The sequence below is a fragment of the Haplochromis burtoni genome, unplaced genomic scaffold (assembly GCF_018398535.1).
Source record: "Haplochromis burtoni strain Fernald_Lab_line unplaced genomic scaffold, NCSU_Asbu1 Contig_1100, whole genome shotgun sequence".
NCBI classification, from domain to species: domain Eukaryota; kingdom Metazoa; phylum Chordata; class Actinopteri; order Cichliformes; family Cichlidae; genus Haplochromis; species Haplochromis burtoni.
This window is the reverse complement of record NW_024583461.1, coordinates 21,776-35,758: the sequence shown is the minus strand read 5'-3', so window position 1 is coordinate 35,758 and position 13,983 is coordinate 21,776. Positions and strand designations below refer to the sequence as shown.

The following is a 13,983-nucleotide window of genomic DNA, read 5'->3' as shown; positions in this document are numbered from 1 at the left end:
TTGGATCGATCTAGTCCTCGTAATTTGACTCCATCATCTATGTCTAAAACATTCTCAGATTTTATGAAACAGAATGATCTTGTTGATCCATGGAGATTTCGCAACCCTTCAATCAAAAAATTTTCGTTTTTCTCCCAGGTCCACCAGTCTTATTCCAGGATTGATTATTTTTTCATCGACAGAACTCTTAATTCGTGTGTTAATTCTTCCGACTATTCTGGTATTATAATATCTGATCATTCACCTCTGCTATTGGATATTCAACTTTCTACCTATAAACGTAGTCCTCCACTTTGGAGATTTAACTCCCTCCTTCTGGCGGATAAAGAATGTTGTGAATTTATTTCAAGCTCTATTGAGGAGTTCTTGTCCTTAAATCAAAATGATTCTGTTTGATATTCTCTGCTATGGGAGACTCTTAAATGCTACCTGAGAGGTCAAATTATTTCTTACTCTGTTCGTGCTAATAAAAAGATTAATGCCAGGCTTAAAGAACTTATAGCTGCAATTAGTAACCTTGATCAAAGTTATACACTGAACCCTTCTCCAGAATTACTGAAGTAGCGGCTTGATTTGCAAGCAGAATTTGATCTTATGTCAACCAAAGAGGCTGAGCACTTATTACTACGCAGTCGTGGTTCATATTATGAATACGGTGACAAGGCTAGTCGCTTGTTGGCACATCAGTTACGACGTCATGCCTCCTCGCGTGTGATACCCAGTATTAAAAACTCTTATGACAATATCACTACAGATCCCTTGGAAATTAATTCTACCTTTAAAACATTTTACTCTTTGTTGTGCAAGTCCGAATTTCCCACGGATAAAGCTAAAATGAATGAATTTCTTCATAATCTTTCAAACCCTGTTATTGGTACTAATATTGCCAGGCAATTGGACTCCCCATTATCTGTTGAAGAAGTATTAAAAGCTATTACATCTATGCAGCCTAATAAAGCTCCAGGCCCGGATGGGTTTCCAATTGAATTTTATAAAACATTTATTGGTAAATTTGCACCATTGCTTTTGTCTGTGTTTAATCAATCCTTGGAAACGGGTTCATTACCACCTACTTTCACACAAGCCACCATAACGCTCCTTCTCAAAAATGACAAGGACCCAACCTCCTGTGGTTCCTACAGGCCATTATCTCTGCTTAATGCCGATGCAAAGGTATTGGCTAAAGTAATTGCATCTCACCTAGAGGATGTGCTTCCTCGAATTATATCTGAAGAGCAGAATGGCTTTATAAAGAGACGACAATTGTTTTTTAATACCCGTACACTCTTTAATGCTATTTACTCAAAGAATCTATCTGAATTTCCTGAACTTGTGATTTCTTTAGATGCTGAAAAGGCTTTCGATAGGGTGGAGTGGGAGTACTTGTTTGCAGTTTTAGAGAAATTTGGTTTTGGCGATAAATTTATTTCCTGGATTCGGCTTCTTTATTCGTCCCCTAAAGCCAGTGTTCAAACGAATGATGTTTACTCTGATTATTTTGCGCTTGGTCGTGGTTGTCGTCAAGGTTGCCCTCTGTCAGCTTTACTCTTTGCCATTGCCATCGAGCCTCTGTCTATTACATTGAGACCTTCTGTATTCAGGGGAATCATCCATAATGAAATTGCACATAAAATATCATTGTATGCGGATGACTTGTTATTATATATGACTGACCCTGCACGCTCCATCCTTGCTGTTTTAAGTATTCTGGAGAACTTCAGTTCATTTTCAGGTTATAAATTAAATTTAGGGAAAAGTGAGTGTTTCCCTGTTAATACGGCAGCACGTCAACTTCAACAGTTGACAGTTATCTACCCTTTCGTCTCAGTCCATCTGGGTTTAAGTACTTAGGGATTAACGTGACTCGCTCTCTATCTGGCCTTAAATTAGCAAATTTGTCTCCTCTTATATCAAGGATTACATCTGATATTCAAAGATGGGGTAATCTCCCCCTTTCTTTAATCGGTAAGATTAATGTTGTTAAAATGAACATCTTACCAAAATTTTTATTTTTATTTCAGTCAATTACCTTATTTTTGCCGAAACATTTTTTGTTTCACTGGACAGGATTATTGGTTCTTTCATTTGAGGAGGGAAACCACCTAGGGTTTCTAAAACTTTGCTGCAGCGATGCAGATTGAGTGGATGACTTGCATTACCTAATTTTCTAGCCTACTACTGGGCCGCTCACATTCATAAACTTTGCTACTGGCTAAAATCTTCTGGTTCCTCGTGGTGTAAATTGGAGCTATCATCGTGTAAGGGCTCTTCTTTACCAGCTTTGCTCTATTCCTCTTTACCCGTAAAACCCTCTCTGTATACTGATAATTAGGTGGTTCTTAACACACTCAAAATCTGGTTTCAGTTTAGACGTGTGGTGTGACAAGGGTATAAAACAGTTCAAACATTTATATGTGGATGGTGTTTTCGATAGTTTTCCCAATTTGTCTTCTCATTACAATCTCCCTATTACCCATTTGTTTCGCCATTTTCAAATTCGAAATTTTGTTGCCAAGTGTTTCCCAAATTTCCCCTCTTTACCTCCAGAACAGCAGTGAGAAACGACATTATCATTTATTCCTCATCACAGAGGAACCATTTCGAAACTCTATGATGCTATCTTGTCTTTTAGTAAGCACTCTAATGTTAAGCTTAAGTGTACATGGGAAGGAGAACTAGGAATTCGAATACATGAGGAGTCTTGGGAACAGGCTATAGCGAGGGTACGATCTTCCACCTCCTGTGCTCATCTTGGACTTATTCAATTTAAGGTCATACACAGGGTGCATTTCTCTAAGTCTAGACTTTCTGAATTGTATCCAGAAGTGGAAAATAAATGTGATAAATGCCATGGCTCTCCTTGTCACCTTAGCCACATGTTTTTTTCTGTGTCCTGAGCTAGAAGGTTTCTGGACAGGGTATTTTGCTATTATGTCAACTGTTCTTAGGGTAACTCTTCATCCTTGTCCTCTGATTGCTGTACTCGGGATTCCTGATCGCTCACTTACACTTGATTCCACACAAAAGGATATTATAGCCCTCACATCCCTATTAGCGAGACGTCTAATATTGTTGCATTGGAAGTCTGTTAAGTATCCTACTATTTCCCGGTGGCTTAAAGATGTCATGTTTTTCTTAAAACATAATAATAATAATGATAATAAATACTCACAAAGAAAACTGCAGCCGTCACAACCTATGTCTAAAAATGTATAGTTTCATGCATCAGTTAAAACACTCGACTCTAGGTCTATGACGCCCAGCTGGAAACACTTCACGGAAGTCGAACTGCCTGAGATTCACAGAATTTACAGAAAATGTTGCATCATTGTGATTTATATCGTTATCGGACGATAGATGTCTTAATATCGGGATATGAGATTTTGGTCATATCGCACAGCCCTATATATTCCTGTAATATGTTTGATGGTTGTGTTGATCTGTGTGGGACTGGGGGAGGGGGGGGTTCTTTGTTTTAGAATGCGTTTTTGTTTAGTTGTTGGTGTAGCAGTGGACAAAGTCCTCTTGGTTTGTTCCTTGGAGGAAATGCCTTTCCAAATATGTTAAGCATGGGCGCATTAAAAGACGGCGTACAGGTACTGTGTGTGCGTGGCATCAGCAAACTTCCTGCCTAGTCACTAGAGTCAGGCCACGGGGCAGCAAGACTGAGGCTGAAACAGCTGCAACCTATGAAGTAACGTTGAGGGTGAAAGTTAGAGTTTCCTGAAAACTGAAAGTGAAGAAAAGTCTCCTAATAGCCTAAGCTGGACAAGCTCAGATCAAGCAGCAACTTTCAGACAAGTACGGCTGCCACAAACGATATTTTGATAGTCGACTAGTCACCGATTATTTTTGCAATTAGTCGACTAATCGGATCATGCATCCATTGGACGTAAAGCGCACCAGCGTGCGCCTGCTCTTATATAACTATCATTAGCTTACAGCTTGAAGTGTTTAAGGTATGTGCTAACTAAAAATAAAGACAAGATGATAGTTTATTAAACTTTTAATGAAATTTGCAGATTGTAAATGCAAATATAAAATATAACAACAGGATACTGGTGTAAATTCTCTACCATTTCACACTTCTGTTTAATCAGTTCTCTGTTTGACATTTATTCAGCTGTGTAAAAACTGTAACTTTAATCTCAGCCAAACCAATTTACTGAGGAACAAATAAAACATTGAAAAAAAGCCAAACAATAACATTTTTAAATTATCTGAGTGACTTATATATCATGTTTAACCCGAGTAGTGAAAGACGGCGGGGGGTTTGAAAATGATGTGCCCCGGGAGTTCGCTGTTCTCGCCAGCTCTAGTGGGCCTTGAACCCTCTAGCTATTGAGCTGGTGGTTCTCCGAAAACGTCGGAGCACTTTTGCAAATATGTGATGTCTTGATAAACCGAGCAGATATTTGAGGTTTACACAGCTACATTCTCGCCTGAAAATATGTTAAAGTTTATTTTGTGACCCAGAAAGAGAAATAAGAGTAATATTAAAACTAAGTAGCTGCCGCCATTGTTGAAAACTGGAATTGGCTGGGCCGCGCTATGAACTCTGAGACAGGTTGGGCCACGACGGATACACCCGACCCATCCTTCAAATCTGGGGAAATGAAGGACGCATTTTTCGGCCGCATTTGGGGGAGTCTTTGAATTTGGACAGGCTTCGCCGTGTCACTGTAACGTAATTCGCCCACAAATGCAGCCTCCAAAGGATGTGGCTGCTAAATCTGGTCACAGCTATGAAACCGGACACTGCTTCTTCTTCAGGGTTTAACGGCAGATGGCATCCCTGGACATGCAGTGCTGCCATCTTCTGTTTCAGTCCGTTATTATACTCTTAAATCCTACTACTTATTCCTGCGTCTTTCAGGATCTTACAAAGCTTCAAACGGCGCATCAACTATTAAATTGGTCGTCGACGATTTTAATAGTCGACGTAATCGTAACTAGTCGACTAATCGTGGCAGCCCTACAGACAAGGCATATCCTCAAGTTCTCTAGTCCTGGCCTCTGCCCCAGAAACAGCTACACTGCTTTACAGTTTATATTCATAACACCTCATAACTGGGCTCTGCCATACAGCACATCTGAACATACACTCACTGTTTGCTAGGCATTGACAAACAAGTTTCAGCACCGAAGCAGGAAGCTGACGGGCCTACAGGTGCCTCGCCATCTTTGTATTGCTGTGTAGATGTAGGTCAGCAGGTCTGCCAGTGACGTTTGTAGGGTTACTGAAGTTGGGCTAGCTGGTATATAATGATGTGCTACGTGATCGCTAGCGACACAGCTATGTTAGCATAACATAAACAGTGAAGCTGGAGGACGAACACTAACACTTTTCCACTTGATAAAAGTTAACGTGAAGGTTCCTGATGGTTAGAGACAAATGCAATCGCATGGCAGGATGCTGTAAACGGACCAAACTTCAGTCAGGAGAACAACTGAGATAATCCATCCACAATACGAGGTTAGTCATTAATATACTGCAACAACATGGGAATAGAGCAGCTGCCAGAGAATTCAACATTAATGAATCAATGGTACAGAAGTGGAGGAAGCAAGAAGAATGAGTTTAATAAAGTTTGATTTATCTGACTGCTTTGTTTCGCTTAATGTGCCTTATAATCCCGATGCACCTTATGGTCCGAAAAATACGTACTGCACACTGCAGTTTAATGTTGCAAAGCACCTCTTTTTAACTTCAGTGGATATTATACATGGTTATGCTCAGGATATGTCAGCCCATTTCTACTGGAAATGCCTTTTGGTTAAACTTTCAGCAAGGAATTTGCATTTGCACTGTTAAATTTTTATAAAGCTTTAATGTACATAAAAACCAGCTTCTTGTTTAAGTGAAAATAAATGGAAGGTTGTCTTTTTGCGCTAGTAATGTTGTGGAGTTGTATTTTGTCTCGCATCAATTATATCGTCAGTTATAACGTTATCTCAAATTTTCAAACATATATCGTGATAAATATTTTTGGCCATATCGCCCTGCTCTAGTGGTGGGGGTAAAAGCACCTCAAGTTTTTAGAATACGTCAATAATGTGGCCAGCGGCAGCCACATCCCTGCTGCAGGAGTGCTTCTACTGTCTTGCTCTAAATGCACAACTGGAACGGAGAGACAAGAGCTCCCAGAAGCACAGCAATTAAATGGTAGGAATAGTCAAAACAGAGGAGCTCCAGCTGATGACAGAGAGCACCTCCTGTTTGGTGCCACAGCTCATAACAGTGTTCATCTCCTCTTAACCACCATTTCCATAACCCTAACCTGTTTCCATTAATTGGGTGTCCATCCCAAACGCCCTGCAAAGTGACCACAATACCAGTGTCGTATTTGGATTCTGCACATCAAAATCCATAAGAAACAAATCCATTTCATCTCCAAAACAGACAACCAACGAGCATAGTCTATGTGTGGGAAACTGTATGTGTGTACTGATATGGTGAACTGCACACTGTCACACCACCTCTCAGCATTCTGTATGTTATCTGGGTGGGTGAAAACAAAGTGTGTAAATGCAGCAGGATGTGTCTGAATGAGCCAGACTGCACTTGGTAAGCCAGGTGTAAATCCAAGACAAAACAGCAGGTCCAGCTGTTGCTGACTCACCGCGCTTACGGACATGTGTGATAAACCCCTTTCCCTCAGGCCTTTTCTTGTCTCTGATAGATATGGATCATGATACGGAATGCCTGGAAACATTAACATTTACAAACCACTTAACGCTGCTTGGCTGTACAACAGACCCACGGAGCCTCACTCTCACAGCCAACAGACGGCATTTCTATGGAGATGCAACCACATCTCTGAGTGGATACAAAGCACACATCCATGCTGCTGCCCTACTGACTACTGAGCACGGCCACACAGGGAAAGCAAAGTCAGCCGTCTCTGACGTGGGTGTGAAAAAACTAGCAAAAATAATGTTAGGAAAGAAATTTAAAAAAAAACAAAAAACTGTAACAGTGACGGTAACAGTGTGATGACACCTAGGCGTGGTGGAGCGGTGCTTAAGGATTCTTGACATATTTGCTGCTGCTGTGACATTAGTGAGAGAGGGACACGGCTTATGTTTGAGGACTTGATCCACTTTGGAAACACGCACACGGCAGAGTGGGACTGCGATATAAAAGAAACCCTGACTCAGCAGGTCCCCTTTATAATTCACTGCATTCAGCTCTGATCTGGGTCTTTAAATATTCACTAATACGTGAAACGACTCAACTGCATTCAAATGTAGCTCCACTGTATTTGGGTCATTTGCTACAACAACTGATCCAGCTGGACACTAAAACTAGACTTGCATTAACAAACATGTATTCTTTTAAAATCTGAATATTAACTCAAACAGCTGCTTCTTGTTTGTGTGTCATGTGTATTCAGAGGTTATACTGGAATGCAAAAATTGTACATCTGCACAGCAAAGTGTTGAAGTGGGTCAGGGTTTACAGAGCCAATAGCCACTAGATGCCAAGCTCAGTTCCAGTCCCATGTAGAGGATCACATTTAGGACAACCATAATGGCATTAATGGATAATGACTAGGGCTGCACGATTTTGCATAAAATGAGAATCACGATTTTTTTGCTTAGAACTGAGATCACGATTCTCTCACGATTTTCTTTTCCAGTATAAATATTTATTGCGCACATCAACTTCGTAACAGTTGAAACTGAACATAAAAACAATAAATAAACATAAAAACAACAAATGTCTCACATTTTGTCATTGCCGCAAAATGTTGTACTGCTTGAAATTCTGTCTCCACCGTTGCTCGACGCTGCGTGTATTGAGCAGGTAGTGCAACAATAGAAAAATAGTTGCGGGACGGCACTGTGTAGCGTTTGTCTAGGGTGTTGATCATTTTCCTAAATCCCTCGTTTTGCACAGTGTTGATAGGAGCCATATCTTTGGTCAGGTGATAAGTGATAGCCTCCGTAATGTCTTTGTGCCTGCGTGAGTTCGACGGGTATAGGGAAGCGCTGTATAAGGTTCCCGTTATTGATGTTTGGGTGGTTGACCGGGACGGATTTTCCCCTGTCACATCCTCGTCATCCCTGACGTGTTCTCCGTTGTTTTTTCCCTGCTAATTTTAGCATCACACGGCACAGCTTCTGTATCACGTGGTATAAGGCTCCACCCTTGTCATTTGTTGAGCAGGAAGAGTGAGCGCTTGTTTTCTTGCAGATTACGTCCTGGATCAAAATGCGGTACAATCGTCGTCTTTTTTTCCCTTTCTTTTTTTTTTTTTAAATCGTTGTCATTTGGAAATGAGATCGCACATAAGTATGAATAGAGATCGCGATTTTCTAACGATTAATCGTGCAGCCCTAATATTGACACCTTAATGAATCCAATGATGATCTAAAGGCCTTGAATTTTACTGCAGTTAACAAGAAATTTTTAAAATGTCTAAGTTTCTATCTTCTATTTAAATCTTCTCATATCAAGAGACAAGAGCAACACTTCCTGATGGACTAACTGAATGGCTGCTTTGTTACTGGCCTGATCATTTAAAGTATTTAGTCCCAGCAAGTCAGCTCTGAGTAACTAGTAGTCCTGTAAGCTAGTCCAGTGTTGCTCTTTAAACGTCCAGATACCCCAGTGAAGTGTTCTGAAGTTATCAAGGAGTGTTCACACAGGAAGAGACCAATGCAGATTTAGCAACCAGGAGCCGTGCAATATCAATGAAATGCAGCAAAGCACAGTAGGTGGGTTCAGAGCTCAAGTTCTTCAACACAGGAAAATGACTGAAGCAATTACTACTGGTTGTAAAGTGGTTGCCTATAGAACCAGACACTGATACATCCAACTGTCATTTAGGCCTATATTTAACCATCTTCCCTATGTTTGAAGACTTGTGATTGGCTGTATTACCGTCACCAATATTTTATTAGGTAAACAAAGTAGTGTTCATTGGACGAACAGATCAGCAAATGCCCGAAAATATCATAATCAAGACAGTCAAATGAATTCCAACTCAAGTCTATGGCAACAGTAACAATTCTACTCTGAAGATCTGCTGCAAGCTCCACATGACAATAATACTTTCATAAATCCAGTCTAGCGCTGTAGGATAAACTGCATTTAACTGTACCATGACACACTGCAGATGGCATGAGCTAACACAGATAGGATATTTGTTTTCTATTCAATCAGGAAGCTGTCCATTTTGCTTTACCTCTAGCAATTTCCAGTTATAGAAGAAGGAGCAGCTACTGGCCACAGCAGGTATTGTCTGCATGTTTTGTTTGACAGAGTTTTTATGGCGGATGTTCTTCCTTACGCAACCCCAAGGGGGATTTCCATCTCCGGCTGGAATAGAACCAGTGACCTTTTGCTTACCAAGTAAAAGTACTGACTTGCAGACTAAAAAAAAATTTTGAAGTTGAACTAAATTAATTAACTGAAATTAAACCACACGACTTCATTATACTTTTTCAAGCATTCATTACAAGATTTTAAAACATACATAAGGAAAATCATCCCTTGACCCTCCAAAATTAACATAGGTGATAACTGTTACCTGTATATTTTAGAGAAGCCAAAACAGACTGAATAGTTTTCACATGTGCATGTGTCAGAATGATTATTGTCTTTGTGCCAAGAGAACAATTTTTTTTAAAAAAAAAAAAAAAGAGGAAAGAACCCAGACCAGGTGAAGTGTCTGTCCACCTCTGCTGCAACTCTGGTTAGTCATTGCGCATTCTGATTCAACTCAGCTGGGGAAAAAATATTATTCAATCTAAATATACATATCCCAACTACACTCATAGCTATCAAATTCGTAAATGCAAAGAGCAGCAAATTCCCACTGTGAGCTCACAATCAATAGACGAGCTATACTGGTTTGACTCGCCTTGCACGGCGCAGGTGAAGACTTTGGGATCTTATATAAGCTGATGACAGAGAGGAGGATGTTACAGGGGAGAGAGAAAAGGGGGGAAAGGAAGGAAGGAGCGAAGGGTGTTGGGGGGTACACAAGGCCACGCAAGCGAGCCGACTGCCAGGCAGGCTGCGTGCTTCTCTCAGTCACTCACACACGATCAGTAAGGAGGAAACTCATAACTGCATTCCTTCCCCCCTGATCTGAGAGGTGGCTGATACAAAGAGCAGTGTGCTGCTAGGAGAAAAGACACTCACTGCCTGGATTCTCTCCCCATTTAACAGCTTAACAGGTTGTTTTACTGACGCCTTAACACACATTAAACACAAATGGAGTTTAAGTTTCAGTCAACTAGTCAAACTCGCCTTCAGTGGGACCCCTATTTTAAGCTAATATTTAAACAGGTCCTGCTCTACTAGGGACTTAACCAGTAGCTTTATAAGCAAACAGCAGGTATGCGTGTCAAACAGGTCCCGGCAGTCTGAGATGGCTTACATCAATGCTAACTATTGATGTTAAAGTGACACATACTGAAAAAGGACTATTTAAACACAATGTAGGAGAGCTTGTTCTATCAGAAACCCCCAACACTAGATTAGAAGCTGGTTGTTAAGTCTAAAAGACAACCAATAACATTACCTCAGGTCCTTCCAACTCTTCCACGTTAAGATGCTCCTCTTCCACAGCAAGCCCCACTATTCAACACTGGTTGGGTTTTTTGGCTCCCAACAAATTAAGCTCAGTAAAATGTGGGGCTTGGCTGAATAACCAAAACTTTTCCCAGGGGATGGGAGCAGTCACAACAACAACTTAAATCTTATAACTACAAAAAAGTCCCAATAAATATGAGCAGAAGACAATGGATGTGCTGTGTGTCTTCAGCTATATTTATGTACAACGTTTGCACTCAAAGAGAAGAGCTCTTTTGTTTTTCACTCTCTGGCTGTTGCTCTGCATGGACAGCAAGACATTGTCTTGAGGATGGAGGATGTACCACACAGAGTTTTTTTGATAAACCTTAAAAAACAATGCAGTTAGAATTTTGCAGTAAGTTAGTACGGTTTATCAGTTAGCTAGCTAGCTAACTGATAAACCGTACTATGCCTGATTTGTTTCCTAAAGGGGAAAAAAGACAGAGCACTGCTGGGTATTAAACATCTGCAACATCTGGAGGATCAGTGAAGTTGGACTTCACAATGATGTGTTACATTGCTAGCTAAACAGATAACATTAGAATAGATGTTAAAACTAGCTTTAAAAGCTAAACTAAAGACGCCTCACGCATGAACAGTGCTAACACAGCTGTAAAGACTAAGGATGACATTGGAACAGGGTTGCAACCCTTTTGGAAATCAGGAGACCCAAAGCACGGCAACACAGTAAAAAGACAAGAGTTTCATCCAACGTTCACAGCCAAAAACAAGTGGATACCAGTGAAAGAGCACTGATAGTCAATGCTCTCCATATGGCCATGAATGATCCAGTCTACCTTAATCCCTTACTTGTGACAGATATCAGCTGACAGGTGACAGCATTTACATCTGTCTTTAGATGTTTTCAAAGGCTGACAAAAACAGCAACATATTTAGACACGGCTCTAGAGAAATGATCGTTCCCAACGCCACCAACGCCAGGGTGGGAGGTCAACACTGACGACAGACTGTTAAATACTGGCTGAGGCCAGCAGAGATTGGGTTTAATATTAAATCAAACAGTTTGGCCCGTGTCCAGACTGATTTAGGCTCTGCTGTGGAATTCACATCCTGCTGCTCCAGTTATGTGTGTAATGAAAAGTTCTATGCTGATATCTGGGGACTGCTTTTTCTTTGTCATCTCAGGCAACCCATCTTCCTTTCTTTCTTGTCATAAAAAAGCTAAAAGTTAAAGACCAGGAGATCTGTCACCTTGAGGCTGACTGCTTGTAGCCTAAACTAAGAGAAGGGAAAGCAAACAGTGTGAGTGAGGGGGCTCACTCACATAGCTGGGACATGTTCAAACGCAGCTATGAATGAGCTACCTGATCAAAGGCATAGCAAAGCCAGACACAGTAACTCTAAGCTAGTTAAAAGCCCTGTGGCTGTGGGTCTTTTTAAGCATCTCTGTCACTTGAAAATCCCAAAAAGTCCCAGACACCCAAAGCTGCAAAAGCCTGAGCTTAAAACCGGTTTTACAGCATACAGTAAATAAGTAAAATTTCACGCAAAGATAACAAGTGCACACCGCTACACTAACCACAGCCTACAGAGAGCCAGTCTGATGATACAACAGGGGAGGTCTGCACTGTACACACACACACACACACACACACACACACATCCACACACATCAGAGGTTTGCTTTGCATGCTGACAGCAAAAGCAGCATGACGGTCACAACAGCAGCACCACACTCTCCTTGACAGAGATGTGTGCAACATTAAAAGCTGCAGTTACACAGTTGTTTAAGTCTGGAAGAATCCACTTCATTTTTTCTATCATATTGAGTCCACCTTAAAAAAAAGACCCTGGTGTACGATCACGCAAGACGAAGCAGAGGAAACTGGAGGATGGCATGCATTAGGGTGTGGGAAGTCAAGGAGAGTATGCCACGGAAAACTTCCAAATCACATCAGGCTTAGAGCAAACGTCAGAAGAGGAAGTTATTAATAACCTTTCAGAGCCAAAGACGCCAGGTTCACGTCACAAGTTTCCAGTCTGTGCACTTCTATCCTCAGTTTGGATAATTACCTCTGCCGGGTGGGAATAAAATGGGAATTCCGAGCTGCTACGCTATTTTCAGCACAGTGAGTGTTTTCGCGGAGGCCGTGTGGACTTGAGCTCACTCGAAGCTCCTGGTAACATTAGCTACACCCACAGCCAAATCCGTTGGTGGGATGGAGGTGGCGTTATCCAGCCAGGCAGTCAGCTAGCTGGCTAGGCTAGCTTCCAAGGCTGGCTAACTTTAACTCCCTGCTGGTATAAAAAAGGGGGGAGGGGGGACGCTGACAGCGTAACTTAAGACCCTTAATTTGAAGCTCAGTGTGGGTTACGATTGCGGGCTGGGTGGGGAAATAAAAAGCCGTTAACGTATGAACACAAACAGACACACACAAGCGCCACATCATGGAAACTCACCCATTCCTGTCCTTCTCGGCGCCTCGCGATCAAATGCTGGGATTCTGTCGTCCAGCAGCCTCGCTGCTAGCTAACTACTAACCAGGTAGATGAGCACGGCCAACCGCCAAGAGTTTTCTAGTCGAGTTACTGATGAAAAAGAAGCCAGATGAGGGGTATATCCATTCGTCTTCGCTCCAGCAGCGGCAGCAGCCTCCCTGGTTGTGTCTCTCGGTAGTGCTTCTAGAGTTGAGTGCAGGACGTTACCCAGGAGTCTCCACCTTTCTTGGACTTGCCTCCACGGCTCGCTGCTACTCCGATTGCCTGATTCTTGCTGCTACCAAGACACTACATAGCAGGAAACTTCGCGATGTTTCATTCCCGCGAGAGGAATGGTTAATGGAATGTTGACACCCCAACCACCACCTCCTCCTGTTAACTTTGTGATTTCAGATGTCTTGTGACATTTGGGACCACATCTAACCTACACAACATACGCTGTTATGAATGTCAGGCCCATGATTTTTGGGCCGTTTGAACGATAGCAGACCTTCCAGTGCCATAACTTAGCAATAAGTGCAAAAAGTAGCACTGGTAGACCCAAACGCGTCTGATCTGAGTATAATTCTGGGAGATTTAGTAGATTATGTGAACAGAATGAAGGACCAAAGTGAAATATTGTGATAGTGTCTCCCTATAGTATGTGTGCATTGGTTTGCAAGGTGCCACAAAGACATGTAGCATTTCCTGTTTAATTTAGCTGAAACTCGGTGTTGACATAATGTTAAACAACCCAGTACAGTTTTCAGCCGTCTCAATAGTGCTGGCAATAAAGGGGTGTTTTTTGTTGTTGTTTTTTTAAATAAAGATGACTGCACAGTGCACACATTTAATTACACTCATCTCTGATACCATACACAAGAGAAAGTGTTTGACAGAAATTAAGAATAGTAATAATATTCACAGAGTCACGGTCTCTGACACTCTTCGAG

General features: G+C 41.5%; 1 protein-coding gene across 2 annotated transcripts in view; it reads right to left on the bottom strand.

Moving 5' to 3' along the window:
- The window catches only part of LOC102313264 (CD2-associated protein), a gene marked incomplete in the record, with an annotated part of 55,567 nt that extends 42,027 nt beyond the window's left edge, over positions 1 to 13,540 (bottom strand). The window contains 1 exon segment of one of the 2 annotated variants that reach the window (XM_042216535.1): positions 13,013 to 13,540. In XM_042216535.1, the coding sequence (XP_042072469.1) occupies positions 13,013 to 13,016 (4 nt within the window). 2 annotated transcript variants of the gene reach the window in all.
- Positions 13,541 to 13,983: the final 443 nt, after the last annotated feature.